This window comes from Schistocerca serialis, chromosome 3 (genome assembly GCF_023864345.2).
Source record: "Schistocerca serialis cubense isolate TAMUIC-IGC-003099 chromosome 3, iqSchSeri2.2, whole genome shotgun sequence".
In the NCBI taxonomy this organism is placed as follows: Eukaryota; Metazoa; Arthropoda; class Insecta; order Orthoptera; family Acrididae; genus Schistocerca; species Schistocerca serialis.
Genome location: NC_064640.1, coordinates 212869846 through 212888480, shown reverse-complemented (window position 1 = coordinate 212888480; position 18635 = coordinate 212869846). Strand labels below are relative to the sequence as shown.

The following is an 18635-nucleotide window of genomic DNA, read 5'->3' as shown; positions in this document are numbered from 1 at the left end:
CTGTGTTTTTTATTCAGATACTAGTAAGAAGAAACTAATCTATGGATGGCCCACTAAATCTCGTATACCAAAACTGATAATTGACAGCAGTGAGAATGTAACATATGTGCATCAGAACTTGTGGTTGCCAGGAGTTGTAATTTACAGTTCTTCACTTTTGGTACCTCTTCCACTGTCACATGATTGCCCTTTAACAAAATATGGGGCTCAGGTGCCCATAATTACTTACTACACTCAAATAATTAAATGAAATCTTGGCAGTTTTTCCACTGGCTTACTTGTTTTCTTTTATCAATTTCATAAAGCCATTGCCTGGTGCACTTTATATGTTTATATGACTGTGTGATTTACATCCACACAACTAAACCATTTCAAAATGCTGGACACTGTCCAGCATGAGAGCATAAGGTTGACAACAAGGGCTCACAGAGTGTGGTCCCATTCCCAGTCTTTCTGCACAAGCTAACAACTTTTTACATCAGAAGATAACCACTCATAATGCATCATTTGTACATAGTGCCATCAACACTACTGTACAGCACTAGTGAACACAAACTCATGGCTGTCTATGTGTAGCAAATTTAAAAGATTTTATTCCAAGGTTGTAGCAGTTTACTGCTTGATTATAGTGTGACATGATGATTCTGAAATTCCCAGAGGCTGATGGGTGTCTACCACTAGTATTACATTAGAACAAAAGAATCAAGAACTCACCTGTGGCAACATGGCCAGGAATTGATTACAGAATTTGAAGTACTTCTTCCAACTCATGTGGCATACTGACTTCAACATTTCTGTTTTAGACCTGATGCTTTCTGAGCTATACACTAAAGGGTGACTTGTGGCATATGAATGTAGATGTACATGAAGGGGTTACAACGTGCTTGGCACACAATGCAGCAATACTCCCTTGTGATGATCAGATGGGGTCAAATGAAACTTCGATGATAGGTATGTTTGCCCTCACATTCCCATGCAGTCCACCACTGGGCCACTGTCACATCTGAATGCCGGACAAATATGGATGCTGCACAATTTGACCAGTTGGCTAAATGGAGGCCCAAAATGTGCCCCCCCCCCCTCCCAAACTACGTGATGTGCTGACAGCACTGTTTTACACAAGTATGAAGCATCTTCATGTTGCTCACAGCAACTACTCAACATCTGATACAGTCCAGAGCACTTACCTACTCTACCAGGCCCTATAACACCATTAAGAATGAACGACAGTGACACACTCTGGTGGCAATTCTACCTGTCACAGTGAATTACAACTCTATAATCATTTGCATAGCTGCCAATAGTATGTAAGTGTACGATGTTACATTGACGTACAACCATGTCTTCTGGGTGCTTCACTTTTTTTTCAGGCAGCATATATTTTACTTGTTTTTGATGAAGACATTCCACAGCTACACTTTATTTTTCTCTTATTTACTTACATTTTGTTCTTTGCAACCAGTTTCAGGGTTGCACTCACATTCTTAAGCAGTCATTCCTGCCATCCATCAAGCTGTCAAGCAGGAATCTGGCATTGCCACTGGTCATAGCTGTGACAAATATTTTATCAGCTGTGAACCTGCTAATAAAAATTCCTTTTCAAATGTAATGGAGAAGATCATGAAAAATGTATTGTGTATGAAATTTTAATAATTATACCAATGTAATGGATTCCAAATGGAGTGTCTTAGCTTATAATGAATAGATTCCATTTAAATGTAGTCAGACACAGTATCACAGTGTTAAAGGTAAGAACAAAAACCACTTCCCCCCCCCCCCCCCCCCCCCCACTCTAGGTTCACTCTCTTCATGATGGTTGAAACAACATAGTCTTTTTCTTCCCACTTCTCCTGCAGTTCTAATATTGAGAACTGCATTAAATCTTAGCATATTACAGTATACTTGAAAAAGTTACAGGTGATGTGCAATTCAATGGGATCTACCCCAAGCCTGGTATTTTTACAAATGTTGTATTATACCAATATATAGTTTTAATTGAATGTGTTCCATTTTGGAGTCCCTTAATAAATTTCAGAGTCTCAGCACATTTTTAGATATTTCAAAACGTAATACAGGGACACATTTTATAACCTGACATCTCTGGGGAATAGGTTTTTATTGCTTCCATTCCTTGTTTTGTATTAGAATGTACCAGTATTCCTTTTTAATGTAACAGTCAAGCCAAAAATCAGGACTATTGTTGAATCTAACAAGGGTCCCAGACATACTTACAGTGTTCTAGTTACAGAAAACTGTTAGTGTTGACCAGCACAATCTTCAGATACTTTGGCTGTGATCAGGCATTACTGGACGAATACCCCCAGAACCCTCCAGTCTATTATTGTTCAATTTCACAAAATTGAATAGGTGCAATCTTCAGTGATTATTAAAAATTATGCATGCAACAGTCTGTTGTATTGTTATCCCTTGCTAGGCTCGTAATCATATGTAAAAGAATTTTTCAGATGGATTTAATAAGTTAGCATATAGTTTCCATGAAATTCTCCCAGCATTACCAAATAGTCTCCAAAATAATCATATCGTTTTCTGCCCTCTCAGTAATAAAATGGAATGTTTCCAATAGCTGGCTACTATTTAAACTCTTAAAGTGCTGCCAATCCATGTCTGGTTGTATTTATCTTTTCACACAATTACAGCAGATTTTTAAGTGCCTTGAGGACAGGTACAGGTGCATCAAAAACTATGTGGATCACGAAAGCAATAGTAAAAATGAGAGTAACATAATTTTCTCACGAAGCTGAAGGGTACTGAGGTTCATTAGGGACTTTCGCTCTGTAGTTATTTTACAATTATGAAACGAAAAGACTAGTGACAGAACTTTTGAATTTTAGTTTCCATGTCAATGTCATTTCACAACATGGCAAAAACTGTTGCTAACTTCCTGTGGCTTCTTTGTTTGCATGTTTTGGTGTTGGAAGAAGCTGCAGTAGGACTGTAGGCACTTGTAAAGTCCTGTGACCAACAGCAGTGAGCCACATTTTTAGAAAATCCTCAGTCAATCACAAAATAACAAACATGTATTATTAAATAACATTCACTGCTGTACTGAGTGTCTGTTCTAGGCCTCTTCCAAAGTTTGAGCCACTGATGAGAGTTTTTCTGGAGCAGGTACCTTGAACATTAAGAGGTCTTGTGTGATTTTTGCTCCTTCCACTTAAAGCTATTAGCACCACCACTGCATACCAAGTAATTCATTAGTCTTCATAGTTACATAGATGTTTTTAATGTATTGCACAGCTTCAACATGTTTCCTCTTATACAGAGCCCTCAAAGAATAACAAATAGAATGAAAATTCTTATAGGCTAACACATTTTCACATGCTGACACCACAAACATTGAAATTGTTAATACTGACTTAGGGCTATCTGATCATAATGCCCTTTTCCTTACAATTGCACCTATACCTGTGAAAGAAAGGTATGCACTTTTTTTCTTCCATTTTGTCAGACAGTGTTAGTTTTATTGGCAGTCTAAGTAATGAATCCTGGTTGGAAGTGCTTTTCACAGTTAAGTACTAACAATGCTTACGATGCTACTATTTGGGAATCATGTCCAATTTGAAATTCATTTTCCTGAGAAACTGACTAGAGTATTTTCAAGTTGGATCACAACAGCTAGATCTTGGATTACGTCAAACATTAAGATTTCCTGCAGGGCTTTAAAAGTACTTAGTTCTCAAATGAAAAGATTCACAGATCCCTGATCTCTAGAATACATAAAGATTTACAAGAAAATATAGCAACAGGTACTTAGAAATGATAACATAACAAGAATGTCAGCCAACAAATTAAAAACTGGCTCAAATGGCTCTGAGCACTATGGGACTTAACATCTATGGTCATCAGTCAATTAAAAACTGGGATACTGAAAAAAGTGAAGTGGAGAAAATACAAGAACAGTAGGGAATTACACTTAAAACTTCTGAAAACATCAATATTGGCAAAAAAAAAAATACCTGCCAAATTAAATCTATGATTACTTTACAAACGCTTCACAAATCAGGATGAACTTAGCTTTCGCACAGCAGCATACATCACGAGTTTAATTCCAACTAGTGAACACAAAATAGTAAATGTGATTAAAAGCTTCAAATGTAGGCAGCATAGATGACATACCAGTGTCACTTATAATCCATACTGCTTCATCAGTCACAAAGCCCTTGGCTCACTTGTTAAATTATCACTGAGGGAGTGTTCTCTCAAAGATTACAAATATCAAGACAGATACCTTTATTCCAAGCCTGGGAATAAGCATACAGTTGAAAATTACCAAAACATTTCACTAATCTAGGCATTCTCTAGAGTAACTGAGATATTAACGAAACAACAAATTGTCAAGTACTTATCCAAGCACAGCATACTGAATAATAATCAGCATGGATTTCAAACAGGCAGAAGTACAGAAACAGCAATAAATGGTCACATCAATGAAATAGTTTGAAATGAGATTGGTAGTTGATGCAAGGAAAATCTAAGTAGGTGCACCCCGAGATAGGGTGTCAAGCCCCCTTCTGTCACTTATTTATGCAAGTGACACACACACCTCAGAAATTGCAGGTAAGATAATGTTTCCTGATGACACTATTGTAATAGTGAATGATATAAGAGCTAGACTTTGTGACTTGCAAACCTAGTCCGATTACTGCAGTTATAATACTCGTAGCTGTGGGACCCTCCCTATAGAACAAGTTAGAGCAACACTTATACAAAGACATATGAGCCACTTTGATGTCATTCTTTAAATGCACTGCCAACACACAATGAGGTGACAAAAGTCAAGGGATGCCACCTAATATCGTGCCTGACCTTTTGCCTGGCATACTGCAGCAACTCAATGTGGCTTGGTCTCAACAAGTCATCGGAATTCCCCTGCAGAAATTCTGAGCCATGCTGCCTCTGTATGTAGCCATTCACAGTTGCGAGAGTGGTGTTGGTGCAGGACGTTGTGCACGAACTGACCTCTCAATCATGTCCCACGAATGCTTGATGGGATTAATGTAAGGCGATCTGGATAGCCAAATCATTTGCTCTAATCCAGAATGTTCTTCACACCAATTCATTCATTCATTTATTTATTGGTCCATTTGATTCATTACATACTTAAACAGTACACTGAATATAGGACAAGTCAAAATTGCGAAAGGAGCGGAGAAAAAAAACACACACACACACACACACACACACACACACACACACACACACACACACACACAGAGAGAGAGAGAGAGAGAGAGAGAGAGAGAGAGAGAGAGAGAGAGAGAGAGAATGACAAAATTAATTGCAGATAACAATCAAATTACAAGTGACAAATATAGCAATTTGAATTATTTAACCACTATTACATAATCATTGTTTACGAGGCTATTTTTTGTAATTTAAAAATTATTTTACAGAGTAAAAACATTTTTCCACTAGAAATGACTTAAGATTATGTTTAAGAAAATTTTTATGTTGCTGCAATTTTAAATCACTGGGTAGGCTGTCATATAGCTGAACTGTTATCTGTGATACACTTTCTTGGTACAGTGCTGTTCTACGCTGTGACATGTGGATATTATTTGTGTTTCTTGTGTTGTGACTGTGTATATGCTTATTTTGTTGAAGATGTCCAGTTTGGTTTAAAAGATACTCATTTGAGAACAGGATACACTCGTATATGTAAAGGCTCGGTAGGCTCATTATTTTCATCTGGATGAAATTTGGTCTACATGTTTCTAGTTTTCTTAGGTTGCAGATAGCCCTGATTGCTCTTTTCTGCACCCTAAAGATCTTTATGCTGGTGGCTGAATTACCCCAGAAGATTAGCCCATATCGGAGTAGTGCATGGAAGTAGGCATAATACGCTTGAGTAACTGTTGACTTGCTTGCACTTTTATTTGACACACACAGAGCATAACAAGCTTTTGAAAGTTTTTTCTCAAGTTCTTTTATATGACAGTCCCATTTTAAATTATCTTGTACCCATAGGCCTAGAACCTTAGTGTCAGTAACCGAGTTCAGTAACGTATTTTCAAGGTATGGTACTGTAACAAAGTTTTGCACATGTGGAGAAGAGACAGAGACAGAGAATTCATAAAGACAGTTTTTTCTTTATTTATTATTATTATTTTATTTTTTTGAAACCTGCTAGTAATTTGGGACATTACAGTATCTATTGCTACTTCCAATGATATTTTGTCAGCAGCTGTTATTAATATGCTGGTGTCACCAGCAAATAAGATTAGTTTTCCCAATTTAATAAAGTCATTTATATCATCAATATAAAGGAGGAACAGTAGAGGTCCTAGGACAGAACCTTGTGGCACTCCATACTTTATTGTTGATTTACTGGAGACATGTGGTGTTGTGATAATATTTCCTTGTACTGAAATGTCATCATGCCTTAAAACCACCACTTGCTGCCTGTTTTCTAGGTAAGATCTTATCCACTGATTTGGGATTCCTCGGACACCTGTTTGATCTAATTTGTGAATGAGGAAGTCATGGTCAGTTACGTCGAAAGCTTTTGAAAGGTCCAGAAAGATACCAGTAGCATCTTTTCTGTCATCCATTGCTTTAAGCACAGCTTCTATGCACTCATACATTGCTGTTGTTGTAGACTTTGATTTGCTGAATCCATGTTGATTTGCTGAGAGTAATGAATTTTTTGTAATGTAGCTTAGTAGTCTATTGTAGAAAATTTTCTCAAATATTTTGGAGAAAACACTGAGTTGGGATACTGGACGATAATTATTTACATTTTCAGAGTCCCCTTTTTTGAACAGTGGAGTTACTTCAGCTGTTTTTAGGCTACTGGGAAAGATTCCAGTTGATAAGGAGTTGTTAGAGGTTTTAATACATTATCAGATGACTTTTTGAAGAGACAGTCTGGCACACCATCCAGTCCACATGAATATTTGTTTTTGAGTGACCTTATTATTTGTTTCACTTCTGTTTCCATGACTGTTTGAAGGAACATACTGCTTTGCTATATTAGTAAAGTACATGTTAAACTTTTCAGCTACCTCTTTTGGATCTGAGTGTCTGTTATTTTCAATCTGAAGAGAGATATTTTGTGAAGTTGACTGTTCTGTACCAGTTTCTGCTCTAATAACCTTCCATACAGCTTTCATTTTATTGTTTGCATTTGAGATGTACTCATTTTTTCGTTTTTTGGCTTCTTTTATTACCTTGCTGAATATTTGGTTGTATTTTTTCACATAATTTCTGAATTCTGGAGTAGTATTTCTGTGCTTAATAAGACAGTGAAAACCGAGCGGGGTGGCGCAGTGGTTAGACACTGGACTCGCATTCGGGAGAACGACGGTTCAATCCCGCGTCCGGCCATCCTGATTTAGGTTTTCCGTGATTTCCCTACATCACTCCAGGCAAATGCCGGGATGGTTCCTCTGAAAGGGCACGGCCGAATTCCTTCCGAATCCTTCCCTAATCCGATGAGACCGATGACCACGCTGTCTGGTCTCCTTCCCCAAAACCAACCAACCAACCTAAGACAGTGAAGAACTTTTTCTTCTACTGGAAGTTATAATGCCTTTCGTGAACAACTGTGGACTGGTGACATGGTGCACTGTTATGCATGAAAATTCAATCTTTTTTGGGAATATGAAGTCCATGAATGGTCTCCAAATAGCCAAACATAACCATTTCCATGTAAACACATCCCACACTATTATGGAGCCACTACAAGCTTGCACGGTGCCTTGTTGACAGCTTGGGTTTACAGATTCATGGGGTCTGCACCAGACTCAAACCCTACCATTAGCTCTTATCACCCGAAATCAGGCCTCATATGACCAGACCATGGTTTTCCAGTTGTCTAGGGTCCAACTAATAAGGTCATAAGCCCAGGGGAGACACTGCAGATGATGTCCTGCTGTTAGTAAAGGCACTAGCACCAGTTGTCTTCTGCCATAGCTCATTAACATCAAATTTCACCACACTGTCTTAACAGATACATTTGTCATACATTCCACATTGATTTCTGTGATTATTTTATGCAGTGTTGCTTACCTGTTAGTGCTAACAATTTTATACAAATGTTGCTGTGCCCTGTTGTTGAGTTGTCCACAGTGACAGGTAATGCCTGAAATTTGGCATTCTTGGCACACCCTAGACACTGTGAGTCTCAGAATATTGAACTTCCTAATGATGCCTGAACTGGAATGCCCCATGCATCTAGCTCCAACTTCCATTCCACTTTCAAAGTCAGTCAATTCTTCACATGAATCACCTAAGTACAAATGACAGCACCACCAATGCACTGCCCTTTTCTACCTTATGTACACCATCTGTGTATGTGCTAATTCCTATCCCATGACATGTCACCTCCATGTACAGAAGTAAGTTGGGGAGAGAAACTACTTTTACAGCAGAGCTAAAATCATTTCTTGTTGAGGCTTGTTTCTACTATGTGAATGAATATGTTACCTTACAGGATTACTAGGCCCTCACACACTGTAGAGTTCTCTTGATTCTGTTACCTGGTGTACCATAAATACTGTGTTTGTTTTCGCAAATAAGGTTTCTACTGTTGGTTTTCTGTTTTCTCTATTTCAGATGCAGTGAAATACATTTCTTCTGAGAAGGGATCTGGTGGCAGCCTAGTTGTGATGCATAGAGTGTTGGCAGGTTTTTGTGTGTTATAGCTTTCAGCAGTGCTATATAATGTGTTCGTGTGTTTTTATTTTTTCAGGGGAGTTTTATTTCGAAGTTCCATGCTTTACTTGCATGACTGATTTACTTACTGTGCATATTGTACTTTTCAGCAGTGTTATATAATGTGTTCACTTGTTTCCACTTTTGTTCATTGATCTACCTCTTTTGTATGTTGCATTCACAATGTAGACTATGTATATGTGATTCCTCTTCCAATCATATACTGAGCAAGATTGCTATGCAAGTCTTTAATGTACTGGACTTGATCTGAGAGGACTAGGATTTATTCCCCATCTGGCATCCTGGCTTGGGTTTTTCATTGCTTCTCCCAGTTGTTAGGGTAAACGCTAGGATGGTTCCTTTCACTAGGCCATAACCAACTTCATGCCACATCCTCACCTGTTCCCATCCTACTTTGTTAAAGTTTTATATATGTGCATATTATTTCTGTAATGCATCCGACTTGTCTGGTAATATTGCACTAGATGGTCTATGGACATACAAAAAAAAAATAAAAAATAGAAATTCAGTCAAAGAAATAGGATCTTTGTGTACACAGTTTCTTATTTTGAAGGGGTTTTACACTGTACTGGCCTTACAAAAATTTCTGTAACTGGCACAGTGGAAACTCAATGTAGATTTATTTTCTGTTTGTGGGTTAACTGGCTTAAATATTTAATTTATGATAAAAGCTCTGGTCATCACTACTCAGTAATAGTCAACAAAATGTGTATTTTGCAACTATCCCAGCAAGGAACTTTAGAGACAAAAAGAAAGAATCCTTTGGGAGAACTCCGAGTATCAATTTTTTTCTGTTTTCAGACCACGTCTCCAAGTTGTGTGCTCTAGATCAGGTTTGGACATAGTAGGTTACTGCAGCCTATGCACCCTATCAATCACCATACATGCAGAGCTATGTTACTGATGGGCCTATGGGAGAGGAGACACTGTGCTTCAAGGATCTGCAAACATAGTTGCTTTCTGGTGAAAAATTTTGAATGTGCAAAATGGCAACAGAGAAAACCCAATTGAATTTCCTGGTAGCTGAGGTTCTTTAATTGTTCAGTGTCTTCAAAGTAGTTTAGGATGTGTAACCAACAGGAAAATAAGTTTATACTGTCTAGGGTACTTTTCTTCTACAGAGCCAAGAAGTTACAACATTCTTCTGGGCACAAAGGCATATCAGAAATGACAGTAATATTATAGGTCACACTGCAGTCAGTTAAAACAGCAACCCTCCTTTTCCTGCTTCTCATCCTCACCATCGTCACTGAAGGGACGAAGTAATGCAGTCATTTCCCTACCTCCTTGGGAAATACAAACTGAAAACAGGAAAGGATATAAAGTAACAGTTCATTCCATGCTTGTTGAAATCAACAAGCTGTAGCTGTACTACTTAAATGAGGCAGTTGAAAGAGAAAAAAAAGCCTTAGGTAACTAGAAACCATAACAGTTTTAAAACTAATAAAATTCATGGGACATGTACTATTTGCAGAATGAGATTTTCACTCTGCAGCAGAGTGTGCGCTGATATGAAACTTCCTGGCAGATTAAAACTGTGTGCCGGACCAAGATTCGAACTCGGGACCTTTGCCCCAGAGTGTGCGCTGATATGAAACTTCCTGGCAGATTAAAACTGTGTGCCGGACCAAGATTCGAACTCGGGACCTTTGCCCCAGGTAGTAGAGCACTTGCCCGCGAAAGGCAAAGGTCCCGAGTTCGAGTCTCGGTCCGGCACACAGTTTTAATCTGCCAGGAAGTTACATGTACTATTTGATCCGTGACATGTGGCAATGAGCAGTTAAAAATAGGGGAACAAATCTGCTGTGTACCAAGAAAAGCACTGTCCAGTTAATTTAAAGCCAGAATAGGAACAGATCTGTAATGCAGTCAAAGGTCTAAGTTATGTTGGAAGGCAACGAAGTGTAAACACAAAACGATGCTACGATACTGATCTGCAACATATCCTGTGGTAAATGTACATTGTCCTCAACATTTGCTGCAGATTTAATACTTGTCATTAGGACAACTTGTTAACAATGTTTTACGATTGGTTCTGTCATTTTTGATATCTGACAGACTCTCCTGTTGCCAACATTCACACTATATTGAACAGCCTTTTCATTTTAAATCATTAAAATTACAAGGTACATTCAGAAATCACATATTACACAGTAGAGAAATCTTGTCGAATATTTCTGTGCATATTGCGAACCTCAAATATGAAAACACAATGGGCCATTGTATAAAGGCGGTCATCTGGGCTTCACTGACAGCCCTGTTTCAAAAATCAGTGCAGTGCTAAAATAGGTAAAAAGGCAATAAACAGTGCATTGTTGCCACATCATCACACTTATCAGCATGCAAAAAATAAACACATACCACACAAGAAAAAGAAGTCAGTCAAAGTTGATGCCACAAGGTTCTAAAACACCAATCACTTTGACTTCAAATAAATGTGCCAAACAAACAAATCTGTAAGTCCTAAAACCGGGTATGGATTGAAAGGGAAGTTTCCAGTTGTGTTTGCCACCCAAGAAGTCCATATTCAATTGGAATAACATGCAGAAATTGAAGCTTCTAGCACATGGTATTTTAACTTCAGTTAGATGAAATTAACCATCCCTGATACGTAAGTCACAGTCAAGGATGGAAAATTAGGGGAAAAAATTCATGTAGTCACATTTTTGTACAGTGGCAGGAGGGGAATTTCTGCAGACAACAACGTGTGATTAAACACTTTTATTTTACTCAACTAAGGTAATGGAAACCATGATGTGATGTTGGGTTTAACCTAGGTGAATTAAGACATGTCTATTATGTTATATGTATAAATATAATTGAATTTTTTATGCCCTGACTACATCTATACAATGAAAAGTGTATATACATGAATTAATGAAAAAATGAAAAATTGCCTCATTACTTGTGTGTGATTTACTTATGGTACTTATTTATTTATTTGATTAATTTTTGAGTTCAATGGATTCTTGATGTGAGTATCACTAGGATGTAGAACATGTCACGTTATTACAATAATAATCACATGTCAACAGTGATGAGGCTTTCAATCTAAATGATATGTAAAATCTAATTTTATTAGCCTGTTATTAATGACATCTCTCAGAACATTTCAGACCACTTGCATAGCTAACAATTATGATGAAGTGTATAAAAGAATGTTAACAAAAATTACTCTTACGTGCCACCTATATACCACTAGGGTGAGATAGATACTGCCTACAGGAAAATGAAAGAGATCTTCGGAGAAAAGAGAACAACTTGTATGAATATCAAGAGCTCAGATGGAAAACAAGCTCTCAGCAAAGAAGCGAAGGCAGAAAGATGGACAGAATATATAGAGGGTCTAGACAAAGGCAATGTACTTCAGGGCAATATTATGGAAATGGAAGAGGACATAGACGAAGATGTAAGGGGAGCTATGATACTGCGTGAAGAGTTTGACAGACCACTGAGAGACCTAAGTCGAAACACGGCCCGAGGAGCAGACAGCATTCCATTACAACTACTGACAGCCTTGGGAGAGCCAGCCCCGACAAAACTCTGCCATCTGGTGAGCAAGATGTAATAGACAAGCAAAATACCCTCAGACTTCATGAAGAATATAATAATTCCAATCCCAAAGAAACTAAGTGTTGACAGATGTGAAAATTACCGAACCATCAATTTAATAAGTCAAGGCTGCAAAATACTAACACAAATTCTTTCCGGACGAATGGAAAAACTGGTAGAAGTTGACCACGGGGAATATCAGATTTCCAGAAAAATGTTTGACCATGTGAGGCAATACTAACCCTACGACTTATCTTAGAAGATAGATTAAGCAAAGGCAAACCTATGTTTCTATCATCTGTAGACTTAGAGAAAGCTTTTGACAATGTTGACTGGAATAGTCTCTTTCAAATACTGAAGGTGGCATAGATCAAATACAGGGACCGAAAGGCTATTTACAATTTGTACAGAAACCAGATGTCAGTTATATGAGTCGAGGGATAGGAAAGGGAAGCAGTGGTTGAGAAGGGAGTGCGGCAGTGTTGTAGCCTATCTCTGATGTTATCCAGTCTGTATTCTGAGCAAGCAGTAAAGGAAACAATCCATAGATTAACAACATTATAGTCATTTAAATGGTGAACTCCATGACATGGAATTGTGCATTTAACTTCCTACATGATATCCACTCAGATCTGAACATGAAACAAATCTACAAATATTAAAATTCAACTGAACACTAATTCTCAAGTACATGCATATTTACGTTTGTAAATTTGTAAACACATTACACAGAAGTGAATGTGATGGCCTGAGAATACATATGCATATGATCCAAGTAAAACAAAAACATTATTTACGAAGACCACCTGAAAATCCAGAACTGCTAAGAATGCACAAACAGCAGCACACCAAATCAAGGACGCAACGATCTGTTCATATTAACTGGAGGTTATTTTAGTTCTCTCTGTTTTCCGGCAAACAGTATTTACTATTTGACAGCTGGCTTTTTTATGGGAGCAATGCTGAAAATTACGTCAAAATGTGAATAATCAACACAAGCGAATGTTATGTGTTAATTCTAGTCATCCGTCTTATAACAATTAGCATTTAATACAGGACTACGATTCGTTCCTCTAGTGCGGATTAATTATATTCGCACAAACTAGATAATGGAAATAATGAATTTTAGCAATAACATCGCTGGGTATAAGTTTTAGGTGTCTCCTATAAGAACACCCACAGTGTGAGAGTAATCAAATGTATACATTGTTTGGCAGAGTCTACGTATATTTCATTACAATTAGTACAAAGAAAACAACAAGTTTGCGATATATTGTTATTGTGTCGGTAGGTTATCAAAAACATTTTCACTACACACTGTCGCTTTAAAGAGCCATACAAAATCATTTCGTATTTCACAAGTTTTATTTTAAGAAAACATCAGGACATACCATATTAACAACTATACATATTATCAATGCTATATGTAGCTAGGATGCAACTAGAGTTTGTCTTTGAGCGCACAGGCAACTGCGCGAACTTTTCACAAATTTGAAGATATCTGAAGGGATAAACTTAAATTAATATTCTTACAAAAATTCGTAGGAGTCGATGGGCGATTTCTGTTATCACCCTGATTTACTCTCTAAATAAGCAACACTCCCAAGAGGCAAAACCGTAATAATCAGTAATATATCCAAACACCTCTGCAACAATGCTTTTCATCAACACCTGATACAAAAACTTGTTGCAGCTCTTGACAACATTAGTGCCGCTTTTAACGCTGGTCCGACATATACCTCTTCCTTAAGCGGCTACTCTACGTGCATTTGTATCAACTTAAGTATACGAAATATGTGTCAGAAAAAAATACCGTGTGTAACATTCAAGCGCTGTTTACAATACGGTACAAGCTACTTACGTTCAAATATTGAGTAGATATAACAGAAAGTCTACGAAGAACAAACATTTAACCGAGAAATATAGCGACACCCAACGAAAAAATTTTTCCACTAATAAACGAATATCTCCTACTGAAATTACACACACACGCAGGACTACACACCCAACACGCACACTCAACTAACGCAGTCGCTGCTACTGTACTGTGAAAAGTACGCGCGATTAACATCAGCGATAATACAACTACACTACCCTCTGTATGTCAGTTGCTCCGTTACCAACATCCGAATGCGAAAATGAACGAAACTCTAATTCACATATGTTCAGTTTTAACATTTAAGGTATTCAAGATAAATGCATTAAAAATGTGACAACAATACTTATATCTATTCAAAAAGCGACTTAGCAACTATCATCCACGTTAGTGTAGCAATTATTATAATTTCCTGGAGCTTTCTATTAATTCGAATAATCTTCCATTATTTACGACATTTTACTATCTTTATTTGGCTTTAGGCGCTTCTCCGCCATACAATCATTCTGATAAACTGCTGAAAAGTTCTTTGCGTTAGTATCTCTGTGAAAAGTATATGAGACAGCTAGGCTGTTATATCGTTTAACCCTTTGTACAGCTTCCTGAGAGAATAAGCTGGAAAAGAGGGGAGGGGGCAAATTCAGGCATGAAAAATTTCTTGTTATTACTGGTGTGAGAAGGGATTCTAGTTTAGGTCAAGCATTCATCCAGACAGACTGTGCGCGAAGCTGAAAGAGTTTTAAAAAATGTAACTGAGGAAACCAGTATAGCCAGCTTAAAAGAAAAGATATTGCACAACCACTCAGTCAAATCAAGACAACTTCAGCTTCTGGCAGAGAAACCAAGAATATAATTAACTCACTTAAAACTAAAAATTCTTGTGGGACTGACAGCATTTCAAGCAAAATGTTGAAAGAATGTTCTTGTGATATAGCTACTGCACTTACAAATATATTTAATGTATCACTTTCACAAGGTATCTTTACAGAATTAGCTACGGAATTGTTGGAACCCTCTTTCAGAATGATAATAGAATAGACATTAATAACTATTGAGACATTTCACCATTACTTTCATTCCTAAAAGTTTTGGGATAGGTAACTTATTTAAGAATGGTTGAGGACATACACAATTATAAGGTTCTTACCCAATTACTATTTCGATTCCAGGAGAACCTCTACAATGAACATCTACCATTTCACTGACCATGTATTGAAATATCTAAATAACATGATTTCACGTACCAGGACTTTTTTTGCCTTTCAAAGAACAATGAGCAATATTTAACTAACGGGGAGCAAAGACTTATGTTAGCCAACTCATGCAGCTCTCATGATGAATTTTCTTTTTGAACATGGACAAATTATTACTGATAATCCACAGTGTTCAATTCACGAAACCCCCCCCCCCCCTCTCTTCTTGCCATATAAAAATCGTTTTCCATCTTACAGTGATAAGCAGAAATAGCGCCATTTTGTGATTATGCAAGCATCATAATCAAGCTCAACAGAGCTGCAAGAACAGAAGCAGCAATCAATGAAGTATTTAGTAGTATTGCAGACTGGTTCTCAATAAATTCTAGTCATAGATAGAAGAGCTCTCATCTTTTGCCAACGGACTTCGAAACTGTAGCACCTAAAATATCAGCAGAATTGCCACATGCATCATTCACACTAGTCTGCCAATTGAAATGATATGTTACATAATACATTTCCAAGAGTCCGCTTTAAATATCTGTGCATATATACACATGTGTTCCATACTATCACAGATCAAGTACTGAAAGAGATGGCCAGTTATGGGATGGAAACTGTTTGCACCTATTAAGCAATACATATTGATGTTCTTTTAAGGAATTAGTTTACTTCCATAAGCAAATTAAAATAAAATTTAATTAGTCAATATAATGACTAAAAGATGATTTTTGAACCATTATCTCACTGATATAATAAACATTAGTCAAGGCACTAAAGCTACATTTCACAGTTGGTAATTACTACTTCCATCCATGTGTCATGACTCACTTTCCCACACCTGTCATACACAGTTCATGTACAGGAAAGCAGAACACATGATGATGACCATAGTAGAGAGGTAGTAAAATGTGGAATGGCAATAGCAAGAAAGGAATTTCTGAAAAAGAGCAATTTGTTATCACTGAATTCATATTTAAAAGTTAGGAAGTAGTTTTTGGAGGTATTCTTCTGTGGTGTAGTTTTGCACTGAAAATAAATTTGAATGATAAGCACTTCAGATGAGATGTGGACAGAAACTTTTCAAACTTGGTGCTGCAGGTGAAAGCTGAAGATTAGATGTATAGATCTGACAGCTAAAGAAGATGTAATGGATCGAACTGGTGAAAAAAGAAATTAATGGCGTAAGAAGACTAAAAGAGCGATAAGTTGACAGTATCAGCGCTGAGACATAAAGGAGTAATTAATTTGGTAATGAAGTGAAGAGTGGAGGGGTGTAAAAATTATAGAGTGAGACAAAGGTTTGACTACAGTAAACAGATTGAAATGGATGTAGTTTGCAGTAGTTATACAGATACAAAGAGTCCTGCAGAGGGTAGACTAGCATGCAGAGCTGTATCAAATCAGTCTTTGGATTGGCGTATTGGAAAATGTTCCATGGTTCTGATTTATGTATGCCTACTGTAAAAACAAAACCAAGAAACATTCTCAATGCCTATGTCAATGAGCACAACAAATGGTTAAAATCTTATGAGCGGAGTGTCTGCAGACACAATCAGCACCAAAAAAGACTAATTTCTGAAAATTATAAGGCAACTGCACAGTTGTAAATAAAATTAAATATAGCCTACTTGAAAACTTATTATTTTTATGTGAATTTAGAAAAATATTCCTGCATTTTATTTAAAATATAAGTTAGACAGTTGTCAAGGTTTGATAAAAATATTACCATTACTTTACTCAAGTGAATGGAAAAAATTGATCATTTTATGTTGCATGGTAAATGCACAGCTATAACGACAAAAAATGATGTGTAGTTCGATTTCATTATATGTGGTGACTACCAAGCAACTCTTATAACATGACATGTGTATTGTTCTAAACTGCATGTGCCCTGAACCATGACAACATGATGTTTCAAGATTAACATAATGTTAACTTTCTACATTCAAGATAGTTGGAAGCTACAGGTTTTGACATTGCAATTATGAGCACATTGTGGTTAATTTTTGTGGTAAAAGTGTTTTGCCATTGCAGTTATGAGCACATAATCATTAAATTTTGTGGTGAAAGTATATGACAGTTTCAATGCTTTTAAGTAATTGTTCAGTGGATTTGAGAAAGAGAGCAACAAGGTATCTTGTAGCAGTATAACTTCATCTTCAGCATAACTTTTGATGAAGGAAGTCACATGCTATGTTAAAATTTATTTTGGCGCACTTGCGTCAAACATAACGCCGAAATTCGGTGTAGGATAACTTCAGTATTTCATTTTATTTAACTGATGTGAAGTGTAACAGTAAAAATATTAATGTTTAGATTAGTCTTTAGGGCATCATAAATAGCATCCAACACATCAAGCAAGGACTCTGAAATTGTACTTTTGAGGAAGTGGTGCAAACATTGGGAAGGTGACAGGTAATCGACAAAATTGGAATACAGTTCTCAACCAAGAACTGTATGTACATGAGTATTGAATTTTTAATAGAGCTCAAGTAACAGATCTACAAGTACTCCAAATTGGCTGTAGGTATTCGAAAGTAATTAACTCTCTGTTGTAAGTTTGTTTGACACCACTGTGTTATTTTTTATAAAATCCATTGCAGGACCCAAAATTTGTGCTTTCTCTTCATTTTATTGGATTCTTTTCGCAGTTGTAATGTCATAACCTGAATGACAATGAATAATCCCAGCGTACCCTACAATGAAAATCTGTGGCACTAAACATTCCATTCCATTATGGCACGCAGAAACAGTAGATGAATGATTCGAATGAGTGAACAGTCTCTATTGCTATTATGCAATTGGAATCTAAAAACAATTACACTGTTGCAACAGAGACTGTTTACTCATTTAAATTGTTGTGACACTACATTTTGACAGTAGTTTGTGGAAACAGTATCACATGGCGCCACTCTTGCATCAGCTATCATTCCATTTGTTACGTCATCACATTTTTTTGCATGTGAAAACATTCATTTACTTAATAAGGCAGCACACAATGGCAGCCAGCTGGCGTCGCTGACTGGTGGAGACCCATGCATGTGAGGCAGAACATACGAGACATGTTTTCATCATTGATGGTTAGAATGTCTGTGTTTATACAGTGTCTGCATACTCACATTACAATAAACACAATCATTGTAACCAACAATGTTGTATTGAGGCCTCAACAGGCTAAAATGACTATAAAATATTTGTCTCTCCCTGTGCAGGAATCACGAAATGTGCAAGTGTAAAGATGTTGAGGCCATGACCTATGGACGCTTTGGTTGGACCTGGAAACTTGTTTGGCTATCCAGAGTGACTAAGGCGGC

The 18635-nt window shown here is 37.1% G+C and overlaps 1 protein-coding gene across 1 annotated transcript in view; it reads right to left on the bottom strand.

Moving 5' to 3' along the window:
• The window catches only part of LOC126469934 (serine hydroxymethyltransferase, mitochondrial-like), a 119982-nt gene extending 105686 nt beyond the window's left edge, over window positions 1-14296 (bottom strand). Inside the window, exon 1 of the mRNA XM_050097333.1 lies at window positions 14111-14296. Within this exon, the coding sequence (XP_049953290.1) occupies window positions 14111-14158 (48 nt within the window). The 5' untranslated portion in view covers window positions 14159-14296. The remainder of the gene's footprint in view (window positions 1-14110) is intronic.
• Between the last annotated feature and the right edge of the window lie 4339 nt (window positions 14297-18635).